We start from the raw sequence: 18,333 nt of genomic DNA, 5'->3' as shown, positions 1-18,333 counted from the left end.
ATTCAAACTTCTTGATACCACCTGACCAGGTGGTGGCACAGTGGATAGAGCATCAGCCTGGAAAGCAGACTCACAAGCTTGAGCCCAAGGTCACTGTCTTGAGCAAGGGGTCACTGGCTCGGCTGCAGCCCCCCCACTACCCAGTCAAGGCATTTATGAGAAAGCAGTCAATAAACAACTAAGATGATGCAACAAAGAATTGATGCTTCTCATCTCTCTCCTTTCCTGTATGTCTGTCCCTATCTGTCCCTCTCACTAAAAAAACAACAATAAAAACTTCTTAATACCTTCTTCTGGGTAGCCCCCTTTACAAGTTGTAAGCACTCCACAGATTGCTGTTAGTAAACACTATCTAAACTGTGCTCTTCAATAGAGTAGTCACTAACCCTATCTAGTATTGCGCACTTGAAAGTAGTTGGTCCAAAATATGATGTGTTCTAAATATAAAATACCAGATTGCAAAGACTTAGTTTGGAAAACAGCAAAATATCTCATTAATAGTATTTTTATATTGATCACATGATGAAATGATAATATATTAGACATATTGTATTAAATAAAATAATTACGCCTGGTCTGTGGTGGTGCGGCGGATAAATCATAGACCTAGCATTCTGAGGTCATCAGTTCGAGACCCTGAGCTTGCCCAGTCAAGGCACATACAAGAAGCAAGTTGATGCTTCTTGTTCCTCCTCCCCATCCTTTCTCTCTCTAAAATCAATAAATAAAATCTAAAAATAATAATAATAATTACTAAATTCTTTTTCTCAAGTGAGAGGAGGGATGGAGAGACAAACTCCCACATATACCCCGACTGGGAGCCACCTGGCAACCCCCGTCTGGGTCTGATGCTCAAATCAACCAAGCCATCCTCAGTGCCTAAAGCCAAAGTCTAGACCAGGGGTCCCCAAACTACGGCCCGCGGGCCGCATGCGGCCCCCTGAGGCCATTTATCTGGCCCCACTGCACTTCTGGAAGGGGCACCTCTTTCATTGGTGGTCAGTGTTCTGAGAGTAACTGAACGAGAACGGGGTACTGCGCAAAGGATTATGTGGCTGCACAATGGAAGACGTCCAAAAGCAGGCCCATAGTTCCCATTGAAATACTGGTCAGTTTGTTGATTTAAATTTACTTGTTCTTTATTTTAAAATTGTATTTGTTGCCCTGGCCGGTTGGCTCAGCGGTAGAGCGTCAGCCTAGCGTGCAGAGGACCCGGGTTTGATTCCCGGCCAGGGCACACAGGAGAAGCGCCCATTTGCTTCTCCACCCCTCCGCCGCGCTTTCCTCTCTGTCTCTCTCTTCCCCTCCCGCAGCCAAGGCTCCATTGGAGCAGAGATGGCCCGGGCGCTGGGGATGGCTCTGTGGCCTCTGCCTCAGGCGCTAGAGTGGCTCTGGTTGCAACATGGCGACGCCCAGGATGGGCAGAGCATCACCCCATGGTGGGCGTGCTGGGTGGATCCCGATAGGGCGCATGCGGGAGTCTGTCTGACTGTCTCTCCCTGTTTCCAGCTTCAGAAAAATAAAAATAAAATTAAATTAAAATTAAAAAAAAATAAAATTGTATTTGTTCCCATTTTGTTTTTTTACTTTAAAATAAGATATGTGCAGTGTGCATAGGGATTTGTTCATAGTTTATTTTATAGTCCAGCCCTCCAATGGCCTGAGGGACAGTGAACCAGCCCCCTGTGTAAAAGTTTGGGGACCCCTGGTCTAGACCAACCAAGCTATCCTCAGCGCCCACGGCCAAAGCTCTAACCAATCGAGCCATTGGCTTTAAGAGGGAAGACAGAAGAGGAAGAGGAAGAGAAGCAGATGGTAGCTTCTCCTGTGCACCCTGACTGGGGATGGAACCCAGGACATCCATATGCCAGGCCAATGCTCTATCCACTGAGCCAGCCAGACAGGGCATAATTACCAAAATTAATTTTGCCTGTTTTTAAATTTTTTAATGTGGTCATAGAAAGTTTAAAATTACAAGTATGGCCTGACCAGGTGGTGGCGCAGTGGATAAAGCGTCAGGCTGGGATGCAGAGGACCCAGGTTCGAGACCCCGAGGTTGCCAGCTTGAGTGTGGGCTCATCTGGTTTGAGCAAAAAGCTCACCAGCTTGGACCCAAGGTCACTGGCAGTCTGCTGTAGCCCCATGGTCAAGGCACATATGAGAAAGCAATCAATGAACCACTAAGGTGTCACAATGAAAAACTAATGATTGATGTTTCTCATCTCTCTCCGTTCCTGTCTGTCTGTCCCTATCTATCCCTCTCTCTGACTCTCTGTCTCTGTAAAAAAATAAAAAAATGAATAAAATAAAATAAAATTTGCCTGACCAGGCGGTGGCACAGTGGATAGAGCGTCGGACTGGGATGCGGAGGACCCAGGTTCGAGACCCCGAGGTCACCAGCTTGAGCGTGGGCTCATCTGATTTGAGCAAAAGCCCACCATCTTGGACCCAAGGTTGCTGGCTCCAGCAAGGGGTTACTCGGTCTGCTGAAAGCCCGCGGTCAAGGCACGTATGAGAAAGCAATCAATGAACAACTAAGGTGTTGCAACGTGCAATGAAAAACTAATGATTGATGCTTCTCATCTCTCTCCGTTCCTGTCTGTCTGTCCCTGTCTATCCCTCTCTCTGACTCACTCTCTGTCTCTGTAAAAAATAAATAAATAAATAAATAAATAAATAAATAAATAAAATTCTAAGTATGACTTGTATCATCTTTCTGTTTGATAGTGCTGAGCTAGAACGCCATCCTCTCGGAGCAAGTATAATACATTCCTCTATTCCAGTGATTCTCAAAGTGTGCACCAGGGTGCACTGGTGTGCCCTAGAAGATTTCCAGGTGCGCCCTGTGGTATTCCAGAGAAATATGTGCCTGTTGGGGACCAAAAACCCTGTTAGATTTTTGGGGGACAGAAGTGTGGGGAATTGGCTGTAAGCTGACAGTCTGCCCAACCCCCCACCTCACTTGCCTGATTAGGTTGCAAAAGGCTGTTAAGCTGTGGTGCTGGATTGTTTACACTACCCCCCATGTTCCCCGGAAAGACTGGAGGCAAGTTTCTTCTATCCTTTGTTTGGTGTCAAGTTAAGATGATATGTATGGTGGGGGTTTTCTGCACTCAACACAAGAGTAAAAAGAGAGGAATTCTTCAATGTATTGACGAGGAGATGAGAGTTTGCCTTTCAAATATATACCTAAACATTGAAGAAATCGCTAGGACACATCAGGCTCATGTTTCTCATACACACAAGAATGAAAAAACTTAACACATTCGCACCAGGACCTGCGAATTTACTAAATCTTACTAAGAATGTGTGTGTGTGTGTGTGTGTGTGTATGAAGATAACTTTTTTGTCATTTTTTAACCCCTCTTTTTTTCAAATTCTAAAAAGCATAACAAAAAATGTAATGTAAAAATGTTATTTAATGTCAAAATAAATTTAATTTTGTCATATTTATTTCATTTAATTACCATAAAAGCAAGTTTGGACTTTTCTTTTTCTTTGATATTTGACTTAATTATTATAACATATTTCTCAGAAGTTTGTATATACTACGCCTACAATTATTTGTGGGATTTTAAATGTGCCCCGACTTCAAAAAGTTTCAGAACCACTGCTCTATTCCATGCACTTATTTCTGAGCAGTTTAGGACCTTCCTAAAACCACAAGCCCTGTGTAGTGATGTAGTTTAGGACCCAGAAGAAAACAGATAGAGAAGCATGTCAGAAAGAAATGATTAAAACTCAAAGAGAATTACTTAAAATATACTCACCAAAACACTGTTATATTCCCAGGAAAATTCTGCATGATCTTAAGACTTTAATGAGCCTAATAGTACTTTGTACTACTGAAGGGGTAAAAGGATTATCAATTTACTATACCTTCTTGGAGTTGTTCAGGAGAGTGGCTTTTGGCATTGTTAGTCAGGAGCATTCGCCTTAACAGGGCATCAGTCCCTGTGATTTCTTCTTCACAGATCCAATCATCCACAATGCACAAATGTGGGTAGTTAGTTGCAAGGAGACGTAGTAAAGCAGAATGCAACCCTTGAAAATTTATAAAAAGTCAATTGCAGTCTTCATTCTTAATACCAAAACCTCTTCTCTCTTGCTTCTACCTTTCATTTTTAGCATGCCAAAGGAATTTGCATCTCTTGTGCATGAATACTACAGTTTAAGAATATCTGTTTAGCCTGACCAGGCAGTGGCACAGTGGATACAGCATAGAACTGGGATGCCGAGGACCCAGGTTCAAGACCCCGAGGGCGCCAGCTTGAGCGCAGGTCTCATCTGGTTTGAGCAAAAAGCTCACCAGCTTGGACCCAAGGTCACTGGCTCGAGCAAGGGGTTACTCGGTCTGCTGAAGGCCCGCAGTCAAGGCACATATGAGAAAGCAATCAATGAATAACTAAGGTGTCGCAATGCGCAACGAAAAACTAATGGTTGATGCTTCTCATCTCTCTCCGTTCCTGTCTGTCTGTCCCTGTCTATCCCTCTCTCTGACTCTCTCTGTCTTTGTAAAAAAAAAAAAAGAAGAATATCTGTTCAGTAGTTCAGCTAGGGAACCTGCTTAAATATAGATAGCCAAATGGTCTGATACACAGGACATTGGAAACTACTTCTTTATCAAAAGTTCTCAAGCTTTCTTCCACCCTATCCCAACATAAAAGTCTCCCACCGGCCCTGGCCGGTTGGCTCAGTGGTAGAGCATCAACCCAGCATATGGAAATTCTGGGTTTGATTCCCCGTAAGGGCGTACTGGAAAAACAACCATCTGTTTCTCCTCTCCTCCCCACCCTCTCTCTCTTCCCGTCCTGCATCCATGACTTGATTGATTCAAGTGCATCTGTCCCAAGCACTGAGGATGGTTCCTTGGAGCCTCCACCTCAGGCACTAAAAGTAGCTCAGTTGCACACATTGGCCTCAAGTGGGCAGAGCATTGGCACCAGATGGAGGTCGCCCAGTTGTGGCACATGCAGAAGCCTATCTATCTCCCCTATTTTCACTTAAATTAAAAAATAAAAAGCTTCCCACCGTGAAAAGTTGTTCGACATAGCAGTAGTTTGATAATTGAGAGAGATAAGAAAAAGAGAGAAAAAAGTATTCATTTTGGGGAGATTACACATGGTTTGAAAAGCACCTCACTCAGAAACTGATAGGTTTCTATCAGAGAAGAACATGTGTTCTCCGCTAATCCAGTTGAGAATCGTTGCTGCAAATAGGTAAAATTAAAGTTGCCCACTTTTGAATACCTAAAATGTTTCAGGCACTTTATGTACATTTTCTCATTTCACCCTAACATTCCCACAAGATAAGGAATATTGTCTCCATTCTACTGTAAAGAAACAGGCTGAAGACATTTATTAAGGTTCCCAAAGTCACACAGCTAAGTATATTGACCACTTCAAGCAGTACTGATGATACCCACAAGAGGGTACATTTGTCAACCCACAAGAGGGTTGAGAACAAACTGAGGGTTTCCAGAGAGAAGGCAAGTGGGGGACTGGGCAAAAAAGGGGAAAGGGATTAAGAATTAATACATAACTAAATGGAACAATGAGTACACAACTAAGTGAAATGAGTTAATGTGTTGATGCTATTCTCTCTCCGTCTCCCTTTCCCCCTCTCTCTCAAATCAACAGAAAAACTAAAAGAAAAAGAAAAAAAAAAAGCAAGCTCAAAGAAACTTTTGCTTATAGCATAGTTTAGTTATTCATGACTATTATTAATATCAATAATAAGAAAATAAATAACACTGTAAAAACTCCTATTAGATAAAGGAAGTACCATTATGCCAAGTGCTTACTTAGCACATAGATAACTAATAAATATTATTGTTACTATACTATCATCATCATCAGAGTTGTAAAAGTAGTAACAGTAGTAGCAGTAATAAAAGTACTTTAGATCCGGTCCTGGCCGGTTGGCTCAGCGGTAGAGCGTCAGCCTGGCGTGCAGAAGTCCAGGGTTCGATTCCCAGCCAGGGCACATAGGAAAAGCACCCATTTGCTTCTCCACCCCCACCCCCTCCTTCCTCTGTCTCTCTCTTCCCCTCCCGCAGCCAAGACTCCATTGGAGCAAAGATGGCCCGGGCGCTGGGGATGGCTCCTTGGCCTCTGCCCCAGGCGCTAGAGTGGCTCTGGTCGTGGCAGAGCGACGCCCCAGAGGGGCAGAGCATCGCCCCCTGGTGGGCAGAGCATCGCCCCTGGTGGGCATGCCGGGTGGATCCGGTCGGGCGCATGCGGGAGTCTGTCTGTCTCTCCCCGTTTCCAGCTTCAGAAAAATACAAAAAAAAAAAAAAGTACTTTAGATCCAATCATTCCCTTATTATGCAACTTAAATCAACTCCTAATACCATTGCTTAGTCCCAGTAAGGATAGCATCTGCTTCCTTTCTCACAGAAACTGCTTAAAATGAATGTATATGTTTGAAAAGACACTGTAATAATCCAAAGTGGTATTATTTTAAAATTTAAATATCTAAATGCACAAGTATATATAAAGACTATCCTGCAACAAAAATGACTGTTAAAAATAGTGCAAATTAGCCTGACCAGGCAGTGACACAGTGGATAGAGCATCGGACTGGGATGCAGAGGACCCAGGTTCGAGACCCTGAAGTTGCCAGCTTGAGCGTGGGCTCATCTGGCTTGAGCATAAAGCTCACCAGCTTGGACCCAAGGTCACTGGCTCCAGCAAGGGGTTACTCAGTCTGCTGAAGGCCCATGGTCAAGGCACATATGAGAAAGCAATCAATGAACAACTAAAATGTCGCAACGGCAACGAAAAACTGATGACTGATGCTTCTCATCTCTCTCCGTTCCTGTCTGTCCCTACTATCCCTCTCTCTGACTCTCGCTCTGTCCCTGTAAAAAAAAAAAAAAAAAATAGTGCAAATTAATCTACATTTCATAATCTCTTCAATAAAACATGTTAGTTGCCAAATATAACATCATTTCTTTCAAAATAAAGTCAGCAAAGATATAATAAATGCAGAAATCAAGCTAAGGTAACCAAAGAAGGATCATGGTCCTCCTTAAAACCAATAACAAAGAAAAACAGAAAAATTCCAGCTTCAAAAAAACAAACAAACAAAAACTCTAAACTCAAACCTTATAAACAGAAATAAGAAAAACCAATTTCGGTTCATTGGATAGAGCATTGGTCTGGCGTGCGGAAGTCCTGGGTTTGATCCCCAGTCAGAGCACAGAGGAGAAGCAACCAACTGTCTCTCCCCGTGCCTCTCCCCCTTCTTGTTCTCTTTCCTCTCGCAGCCAGTGGCTCGACTGATTCGAGCGTCGGCCCTAAACGGGGTTGTCAGGTGGATCCTGGTTGGGGCACATGAGGGAGTCTCCCCTCCTCTCAGTTAAACAAAAAAAAAAAAAAAAAAAAGAATTTTTACATGTGTATGTATCTATTAGCTTCAACCATATGAAAATGAATTTTTTTTTTTTTTACAGGAACAGAGAAAGTGATAGGGACAGACAGACAGGAACAGAGAGAGATGAGAAGCATCAATCATCAGTTTTTCATTGCGGTGCCTTAGTGGTTCATTGATTGCTTTCTCATATGTGCCTTGACTGCGGGCCTTCAGCAGACCAAGTAATCCCTTGCTCGAGCCAGTGACCTTGGATCCAAGCTGGTGAGCATTTTTTTGCTCAAGCCAGATGAGCTCGCACTCAAGCTGGCGACCTCGGGGTCTCGAACCTGGGTCCTTCATGCATCCCAGTCCGACGCTCTATCCACTGCGCCACCGCCTGGTCAGGCTAAAAATGAATTTTTGAATAGTTGAATACAATTTCACATATGGATCAACTTGTAGAAAGAAAAAGTCTGAAATTACACACCAAAATAAAACAACTAGGAATTGAGGGGTGGGGGGGAGAAGAAGAAAGTAAAATAGTAAGGGAGGTAAACAGAAATTTTACTCAAGTATATTTTGAATTTTTAACATTGAGCACCTAATAAATTTATAACATTATAACAGAGTAAAATTTGTAACAGTAAATGTCAGCATTAAAAAATAAGTAAAACAAATACCTCCCAACTCCTGCTGCAGTCCTTGAGCCTGTCGAATAAGGAATTTGATAGGAATTTGATCCATTAAAGAAGATGAATATGACTTTGGTTTTCTTTGCATGGCAGCTATCAGTCCAAGATAAAAAGCATAAGAAAAATAAAGTGTCAGAAACAACAGAAATCTTAACCTTCAACCCAATTGGGAACACAATGTCAAATTACTTAATCTGAGAATATACAGCTCGTAAAAGATACAGAATCATTGAAACTAGTGGGAGGAAAATCATAATACCTGAGAAAAACCATCTGCAGACGTGCCCTAGACTGGTAAGTCAAGACTTGCAAATCTAATTAGGAAGACCAACCAGAGTCATGACCATATGGTTTAAAGCTTCATGATTCCAGTAGCATTAATTTAATCATGTGTTATAGTGGTGGCTTGTGCTTTTTTAAAGGAACTCAGGCAATATAAATTTGACTTTCTCCTCTCACAACTTTTATCTTCAGCCAGATAACAATCCCATCCTTCTTTTTTTTTTAAACAAGTCCATCTTAATTTCTTTTCTTTTTCTGCTGGACTAATTCAGTGCCTACTCACCATCTGTTTAAATATCTATGATGGCTCAATTTCCCTGACTCCAATTTTTCTTCTCTAATTCATCCTTCACAAATAGATTTGGCCAGATTATGCATCTCTGGTTGCATGCTCAAAAACCTTCTGTGGATTTCCAGATCCTACAGAGTAAAAGTCTTGTCAACGCTATCTTTCTCTGCTCATCTCCACCACATTTTATATGCCTGGCACCCTCATCTCGTCCCAAGGTACTTCGCCTGTACACCACAGGACTACATGAGCATGTCAACAAGGACGGGCAAAGTTTGAAAAAGTATATCCAATACACTTATTCTTTTTCCAATACAAATTACAAAATCTAAAGCTCAAAAAAAATTTTTTTCATTGAAGATAGTAGGTATAGAAGTATAAGTGGAAGAATAAAGGCTGAATTATGAGCTATCATCTGTATAACCCTAACAATTATAGTCAGGAAAGAAAGCAACTGAGAAATTCATAGTATATTTAAAACATAATACTTTAGATAAATAAAAGAAGCTGATTTGCAAACACTGAGACATAACTGTAATTTATAGCTTTCATAAAGTAAACATGCTTGAACAGGCATTGGCATAATGGATAGAGCAACAGCCTGGGACACCGAGGACCCAGGTCAAAACCCTGAGGTTGCCAACTTGAGTGCGGGCTCATTCGGTTTGAGCTCAAGGTTGCCGACTTGAGCATGGAATCATAGACATGACCCCATCGTTGCTGGTTTGAGCCCAAAGGTCATTGGCTTGAAGCCCAAGGTCACTGGCTTGAGTAAGGGATCACTCGCTCTGCTGTCACCCCCTGGTCAAGGCACATATGAGAAAGCAATCAATGAACAACTAAGGTGCCGCAATGAAGAACTGATGCTTCTCATCTCTTTCCATTCCTGTCTGTCCCTCCTTCTCCCCCCACTAAAAAAAGTAAATTACTCAGAAGTGCCAAAATAAATACCTATACAAGAATTTTCCCTGCATTATATGTTCAATGCCTATAGCTTTTTATTGATACTCTTTTTGTATGGAACTACATACATTTAGCAAGCCTAAAATACAGGTGAATTTTTTTTTTCAAATTTAGGAAAACACTATTTTTCTACTACTGATGTCTTCTATGCTAAATCTGACCTTCTGATATTATATGAAGTAGCCAACTTTGAAAGCCCTTATCAGAGATCATTTTAATGGCAAAAGGAAAGTCTTTGGCTGTTTTTTCTAATGCTTTTGCTTAGATTGTTACTCTTCACACTAATGGCAAAGACTAAAATCAAGCAAAATAAAACTGCAATTCCTTCAGGTTTCTCTCTTCATTTATATTTTAGCTACTAAGGTCACTAAAATTGTTAAGATAATGGCAATTCAGATAACTATTAACTTGCCTGCTAAAAGGTGCACAGAGCCTTCAGGGGTAGTTATGTGCCCACACATACATGTGTACTCAGGCATCAGTCTATACAATGCCTACACTGCAAAGACTACAGAATGATACTGAAGTTTGTTAGAATATTTGACCTGCCTTTCTCTGTAACAGCTTGGAAAGTAACAAACTATAAGCAAATAAAATGAACTATCACTAGAAATAGTCCCCTAAGCCTGACTTACCTAAAGTCTTTGTATTTGCCAGGAGAGCTTCCTCATAGGACAGTATGTAGTAAAGCACCAGAAGCTGTGCTGTGATACTGAAACGCTGAGTAAGGCGGACATTGTCACTCTGGAGAGAACAGAAATGCTTTAAAATCATGTTCAAACACAATGGTGCGTTTTTTATAGCAAAAGCATTCTAAGTAGACTATTCAGTGTTGCTGCTACCAAGCTCTAGCTCAAATAAAATGGGAGAAGCAATGCTGTTTGTATTACTCAAAGAGACAACTTGAAGTTTAAATTAAATTTTAGATGGCACAGGAGATGAAAGGCAACATATTTTAACAGTCTCTAATGTCAAAAAAAAAAAATAGGCCCTGGCCGGTTGGCTCAGTGGTAGAGCGTCAGCCTGGTGTGCAGAAGTCCTGGGTTCGATTCCCAGCCAGGGCACACAGGAGAAGCGCCCATCTGCTTCTCCACCCCTCCCCTTCTCCTTCCTCTCTGTCTCTCTCTTCCCCTCCCACAGCGAGGCTCCATTGGAGCAAAGATGGCCCGGGCACTGGGGATGGCTCCTTGGCCTCTGCCCCAGGCGCTAGAGTGGCTCTGTCCCGACAGAGCGATGCCCCGGAGGGGCAGAGCATCGCCCCCTGGTGGGCAGAGCGTCGCCCCCTGGTGGGCGAGCCGGATGGATCCCGGTCGGGTGCATGCGGGAGTCTGTCTGTCTATCCCCGTTTCCAGCTTCAGAAAAATACAAATAAATAAATAAATAATAAATAAATAAAAGACTTCAGCTGTCACTCAATAGAAATCCATGAGGCTGCTTCTGAAAAATGCTTATAGGAGTCTCAAGTATTAACTGAAAGTACTATAAAGAAAATAACTCCTAATAAAGGAGTTAAATTAAATTAAATTATTTGTGAATCATGCAACTATTTTTCTTTCTAAAAAAATGGAAAAAGTATTTTCTCCAAATTCTCCATAAATGAAGCTAGATATATCTTAAGACTACTCACAGGAAGCTAAACAAACCTGTGTTGAATGTGTTTAAATGTCACATAGTCCTCTGATAAACAATCTCCAGGGTACTCCTTAGACTTTAAAGGGAAGCTTTTGTCTTTCTTTCTTTTATTTTTTAACTGATTTTATTAGAGGGACACTAGTTAACACAAATGTACAGGTTTCAGGTGCTCCATTCTACAACACATCAGGGTACACTGTATTGTGTTCACCCCACCCCATGTCAAGTCTTTGTCCACCTCCATTTATCCCTCTACATCTTCCTTCACCTCCCCCCACCCCAACAGTCACCACATTGTTATTCATGTCCTTAAGTTTTCTTCTCCTTGTCCTTTTTTTGCTAAGAATTCTTCAAAAAACACCTCTTCAACGAACTACTTGGAACTATTGATAATATCATTTTTAAATTTGTATAAGTATTCTAAAGAAATTTAATCCCATTTTAAATTCAGAACCACCTAGAAGTCCTCTAATAATCAGTAAAAACATATATATGGAATAAGTCAAACTAAAAGAAAAATAAGTTAATTAATATTTTAAAAAATCACTATTTTACCCCAGTGACTCCTTGGAAAATATTGAGTATCTCCTGTTCTGTGACTGGCTGATTTGTGGCTTCTGGATTAGATTTAGATGCAGGAGTAAGTACAGAATTTATGTACACATCAATCAGAGGTAGCAACTGAGGATGGAGTGGGGTGGAGGTTTCACACAGCTGTCTATAAATCCAGTCCTAAAAAAAACAAAGGCTATAGGTAGTAAATCAATTATGACAATAAGAAAAAGTAAAAGTGTAAAAGGACACACAATTTTTACATGATTTATGTAAGCAGTAAAACTATTAACTTTTAGCAGTTAGAAATATATTGTCTGATTTCACACTGTCTTTGATTTAAAAATATGAACTACTTTTATATCTTGTCTGAGTGGTGGTAGTGCAGTGGATAGAGCATAACCTGAAACACTGAAGTTCCTGGTTCAAAACCCTAAGGTCACCAGCATGAGTGTGGGCTTGCCAGCTTGAGTGTGAGCTTGCTGGCTTCAGCAAGGGGTCACTGGCTTGGCTTGAGACCCCCAGTCAAAGCATGTATGAGAAGCAATCAATGAACAACCCAAGTAAAGCAACTATGAGTTGATGCTTCTAATCACTCCCCTTCCTCTCTCTCTCCCTTCCTGTCTCCCTCTCTCAAATTAATAAAAAAAAGTTATGAACTTTTTATATCTTGAGAATATTGTCCAGTGGAAGATAAATCTAAAATGATATGTTTGGGTTTTTGAATTTTAATTTTTTTTTCATTTCATTTATTGATTTTAGAGAGAGAAAAGTGAGAAACGGGGTGGGGAGAGGAGTGGTAAGCATCCACTCGTAGTAGTTGCTACTCATATGTGCCCTAACTGGGCAAGCCCAGTGTTTCAAACTGGCAACCTCAGCATTCCAGATCACACTCTATCCACTGCGCCACCGCAGGTTTTTAATGTATTAGTTTTTATACAGTAGGATAAAAATTCAAGTCCCTGCTATACCTGTATTTAAAGCAATCTATGTGTTGTTGTAGAAAAGTTTAGGAAGAGGAATAGTTCTTCACAGCAAACTCTCAGATAGATTAAGAAAGTGGCTTTCACCTGGCCAATTGTCTCAGCAGTAGAATGTCGACCCAGCATTTCCCGGGTTCGATTCCTGGTCAGGGCACAAGGAGAAGCAACCATCTGTTTCTCTACCCCCTCCCCCTCTCCTTTCTCTCTCTTTCTATCTCTCTCTTCCCCTCCCACAGCCATGGCTCAGTTGGAACAAGCTGGCCCCAGGTGCTGAGGATGGCTCCATGGCCTCACCTGAGGCAATAAAATAGCTCGGTTACCGACTAACAGAGCAATGGCCCCAAATGGGCAGAGCACTGACCCACAGGGGGCTTGCTGGGTGGATCCCAGTCAGGGCACATGCGGAAGTCTGTCTCTCTGACTCTCCACTTCTCACTTAAAGAAAATGGCTTTGACAACCACTTATGGGAAATCATCCCTTAAATATCTTCACAGATTGAGGACATGTAGAAATGCTGGGTGTGTGCCTGACTAGGAGGTGGCACAGTGGATAGAGCGTCAGATTGGGACACAGAGGACCCAGATTTGAAACCCCGAGGTCGCTGGTTTGAGCCCTAGCTCATCCAGCTTGAACACAGAGTCACTGGCTTGAGCGTGGGATCAAAGACATGACCCCATGGTCACTGGCTTGAGCTCAGAGGTCGCTGACTTGAACCCAAGGTTGCTGGCTTGAGCAAGGGGTTACTTGTTCTGCTGGAGCCCCCCGGTCAAGGCACATATGAGATAGCAATCAATGAACAACTAAGGTGCCTCAACGAAAAATTGATGCTGGCCCTGGCCGGTTGGCTCAGTGGTAGAGCGTCGGCCTGGCATGCGGAAGTCCTGGGTTTGATTCCCGGCCAGGGCACACAGGAGAGGCCCCCATCTGCTTCTCCACCCCTCCTCCTCTCCTTCCTCTCTGTCTCTCTCTTCCCCTCCCGCAGCCGAGGCTCCATTGGAGCAAAAGATGGCCTGGGCGCTGGGGATGACTCCTTGGTCTCTGCCCCAGGTGCTGGAGTGGCTCTGGTCGCGACAGAGCGACGCCCCGGAAGGGCAGAGCATCGCCCCTGGTGGGCGTGCCGAGTGGATCCCAGTCAGGTGCATGCGGGAGTCTGTCTGACTGCCTCCCCGTTTCCAGCTTCAGAAAAATACAAAAAAAAAAAAAAAAAGAAAAATTGATGCTTCTCAGCTCTCTCCCTTCTTGTCTGTCCCTATCTGTCCCTCTCTCTCTGTCACAAAAAAAAAGAAAAAGAAAGAAATGCTGGGTGTGCATTTAGACTCTTAATTCTTATCTCTTTCACTTGCTAAAAATATGAAATAGAAGACACCATGCAGCTAGAAATTAACCTCACTAAATCATAAAAACAAGGATAATTAAAAGGGACAGATCAATGTATATACTCTTCATTGTTGTTTGTAAAAAAAGAACCTCTACGTCTAGAGCCTGACCAGGCGGTGGTACAGTGGATAGAGCATCAGACTGGGATGCAGAGGACTCAGGTTCGAGACCCCGAGGTCACCAGCTTGAGCACAGGCTCAACTGGTTTGAGCAGAAGCCTACCAGCTTGAACCCAAGGTCGCTGGGTCCAACAAGGGGTTACTCGGTCTGCTGAAGGCCTGAGGTCAAGGCACATATGAGAAAGCAATCAATGAACAACTAAGGTGGTGTTGCAACGTGCAATGAAAAACTAATGATTGATGCTTCTCATCTCTCTCCGTTCCTGTCTGTCTGTCCCTGTCTATCCCTCTCTCTGACTCACTCTCTGTCTCTGTAATAAATAAATAAATAAATAAATAAAAAAGAACCTCTAGAAAAGATTCAGACAGATTTCATTACCTCCTGGGATTCAGGCTTTTCTCTAGAGGACCTTTCAATTGTTTGATATAGCCAACTATAACAAATTAAAAACATCAAAATATGTACAGGTTAGGTATTAGGTATCCTTGTGACAAATACACAAATGCTGGTTATGGATAACTACCAACTTTCTCAGTTTCGGAAACAGAACCAAACTATAGAAAATGGCAATATCTTATTGAGGCTTAATGAAATAGTTATATGCCATTCTTGAGAATATAAACAAATTAGTAACACTGTATATTTTGTAAATAACTGAGTGATATCTAAAATAAAGCTACTAATTACTGTAACTATATAAATGACTAGTAACTAGACATATTTCATACATAAAGCCCATAGTAAAGGCTTAAACACTGAACTACACCTGGGGGGGAAAAAAAGAATTAACTTAGGTTGTAGCTCAACATATGTACCCTGATTTATCAATGTCACTGCATTAAATTTAATTTAAAAAAAAGAAGAAAAAAACTTAGGTTGTAGCTCAAAATATAAATGTAAGGTCATACTTTTATTGACACTTTGTGCTTGGTAAAGGAACGACTCCTGAGAAGCTGGTAAATACAATGAATGGGCAAAAACCCAGTAATATTAGCACTCAAGTTGCTGGTGACAGGAACCCGAACTGCATGAGCTGTGACCACCTAAAAAGGAAAAATAGTATTAATACATATGATAGAACCAAACACAAAACTATTATGAAAGATGGACAATTAGCAGGTAGACTGTCCATACCTAATACAAATATGGTCCTTAGGAATAAATAAGAGAAACCCATTATTACATGATTTATTTTTGAACGATGAAGTAGCAGACACACAGATTATAATTATATAATCTGTGCTCAAGGACTTTGGGTAAGTCATTTTATCATGAGTCTAGTTGCCTCAAAAGGTTTTGTGAGGTGGACAAATTTTTTTGAAAAACATGAATTATAAAGGACTGCATAAATATAAACCAGAATTTTTACTGTTATTCTCATTGTGTCATGTAGAGACCTCTGTCTTTCAAAGACCCTCCCCAAAGTAGTCTTCTAGTTAGTTCAAATTAAAGACATGAAAGAGTCCTATGTCCTATGTGTGATTATTATGTGGGAGTGTATGTTCATTGAGGGGAGAAGGGAGACTTTGGTACAGAAATGAGAATTATCCTCAAAGAAACAACAATTATGGATCTAAGAGTATTTTCAAATATTTAATTTTTTTAAAGACATATATTTTTGTATTCTGAGATTTCACATAACAAATTAATTTGGAAATTAATTTTAAATTTTAGAATAGTCTCCTTCACTGAGAAAGTAAAATATCCTTGGGAATAAACATGGGAAAAGGTGCTGAGGCCAAATAAGATCATGTAGATACAAGATATTTAGCCTGACCAGGTGGTGGCGCAGTGGATAGAGCATTGAACTGGGATACAGAGGACCCAGGTCTGAAACCCCAAGGTTGCTGGCTTGAGCATGAGCTCACCAGCTTAAGTGCAGGTCGCTGGCTTGAGCGTGGGTTCACAGACATGCCCCCATGGTTGTTGGCTTGAGCCCATAGGTTACTACTGGCTTGAAGCCCAAGGTCGCTGGCTTGAGCAATGGGTCACTCGCTCTTCTGTAGCCCTCTGGTCAAGGCATATATGAGAAAGCAGTCAATGAACAACTAAGGAGCTGCAACAAAGAATTGATGCTTCTCATCCCTTTCCCTTCCTCTCTGTCTGTTCCTGTCTGTCCCTCTCTCTGTCTCTCTCTCTGCCTCTGACACACACACACAAAAAGAAATGAACCTTACAGCCTAAAGGGTTAATTAGGTTCCTATTTTATTTTCTTCTAACAAATCTAAATGATTACCCTATGTGAGATACCTAATATCAATATCTAAGAATATAGTAGTAACTATCCACTCAGTTCTCATGCTCTTGTATGTAGTAAGTAGCTTTAAAAGTAAATTTTAGCCTGACCAGGCAGTGGTACAGTGTATAGAGCATCAACCTGGGACGCTGAGGACCCAAGTTCAAAACCGCAAGGTTCCCAGCTTGAGCACGGGCTCATTCAGCTTGAGCACAGACTCACCAGCTTGAGCGTGGGGTTGCTAGTTTGAGCGTGGAATCAGACACATGACCCCATGGTCACTGGCTTGAGGCCAAAGGTTACTGGCTTGAAGCCCTAGGTCACTGGCTTGAGCAAGGGGTCATTGGCTTGGCTGGAGTCCCCTCACCCCAGTCAAGGCACATATAAGAAAACAATCCGTGAACAACTAAGGTGCCACTAACTACATATGAGTTGATACTTCTCATCTCATCTCTCTCTTCCTGTCTGTCTGTCTCTGTCCATCCCTCTCTTCTCTATAAAAAAAAAAGTAAATTTTAAATGAAATTATTCTTTACAGATGTTTCAAAGATTAAATAAATCATCATTGCAAACTAAAAAAGAATAGAAAAATACCTTAGTATTCTCTTAAACTAAGATATATAAGTTTCCCCCAAAGACTGCTATAAGAAAAAGTTAAAGAAGTACCTAAGAATAAAGTTAAAAAAAAATACCTGTTCAGTAAAAATTTCCTGCGTGAAAATAGTCTTCATCCTGCTCAGGGAGCTTGGCTTAATCACAATCTAAAATAACCAAAAAATTCCAACAGCATATAAAAATATATGAAGTATACTTTTCTCTGGTAAATTTATTATTTAAAATGACTGAGAGATAACATTAAAGTTCAAATACTCTATTTCAGAAGTGGTTTCTCAGACCCAACATGAAAATGAACCAACATATAAAAGGATTTAGTAAATACTATTATTGACATTTCTAGTCAGTGGGAAGAAGTTGATTATTCAATGAAGAGCGGTGGGTCAGTTACCTTTCTGGGGATACTTATAGCAAGTCCTCACTTAACATTGTTAATAGATTCTGCAACTTTAAGAGATATGACATATAGGGGTGGGCAAAAGTAGGCTTCCAGTTGTAAGTTTACAAAACAATTTATTCTTGTGTTTTATTTATTATTATTTTATTATTTGTCGTCTTTGTAAACCTACTTTTGACAAATAATAAAATAATAATAAATAAAACACAAGAATAAATTGTTTTGTAAACTTACAACTGGAAGCCTACTTTTGCCCAACCCTGTATAATGAAACCAATTCTATCACAGGCTAATTGGCAATAACAAGAATTAGGTTCCCACAGCATCCCTAACAAAATGACATTGAATAATACAGCAGTATGAGACCAGCTATGTACTTGCACACATGATACTACACCCAAAATAAACTTCAAATGTATTAAAGGTTTAAATGTAAAACATGAAGTAATAAAAACACTGGAAGAAAATATAGATGACCATTTCTATAAACCTGAGGAAAGAAAAACCTTTCTAAGCATAACAGCAAAGTAAAAACCACAAAAGAAATAATGTACTACATACAAAAACAAATAATAATAATTTCCACATGGCAAAAACAATTGGGAAAAATCAATGGCAACGTAGTGGACTTCTCCACTTTTAAAGACACTAAGGATTATAAAATACATTGCTGATTTAATAGTAGCTTTTAGGAACAAAGGGGGGAAACACTACCACATTAACATGACCCATCAACTGTAAAATGAATCATCTCAATTCAATATTGGGTAAAATGTGTCTTTAAATCAATGAAATACAATATTTACGCAAAAGGCCCTTTTGAATCAGTGAAATAAAG

At 40.9% G+C, this 18,333-nt stretch overlaps 1 protein-coding gene across 2 annotated transcripts in view; it reads right to left on the bottom strand.

Moving 5' to 3' along the window:
- Positions 1–18,333, bottom strand: part of INTS2 (integrator complex subunit 2) — a 64,288-nt gene that overhangs the window by 18,858 nt on the left and 27,097 nt on the right. For both annotated transcript variants that reach the window (XM_066262735.1, XM_066262736.1), the window contains exons 12-17: positions 17,176–17,244; positions 15,156–15,290; positions 11,770–11,946; positions 10,218–10,326; positions 8,037–8,141; positions 3,880–4,044 (exon numbers count right to left, since the gene is read on the bottom strand). In XM_066262735.1, the coding sequence (XP_066118832.1) occupies positions 3,880–4,044; positions 8,037–8,141; positions 10,218–10,326; positions 11,770–11,946; positions 15,156–15,290; positions 17,176–17,244 (760 nt within the window). The remainder of the gene's footprint in view (positions 1–3,879; positions 4,045–8,036; positions 8,142–10,217; positions 10,327–11,769; positions 11,947–15,155; positions 15,291–17,175; positions 17,245–18,333) is intronic.

Source organism: Saccopteryx bilineata, chromosome 2 (assembly GCF_036850765.1).
Source record: "Saccopteryx bilineata isolate mSacBil1 chromosome 2, mSacBil1_pri_phased_curated, whole genome shotgun sequence".
NCBI lineage: Eukaryota > Metazoa > Chordata > Mammalia > Chiroptera > Emballonuridae > Saccopteryx > Saccopteryx bilineata.
The sequence above is the reverse complement of the archived record's forward strand: the minus strand, read 5'-3'. Positions and strand labels throughout refer to the sequence as shown.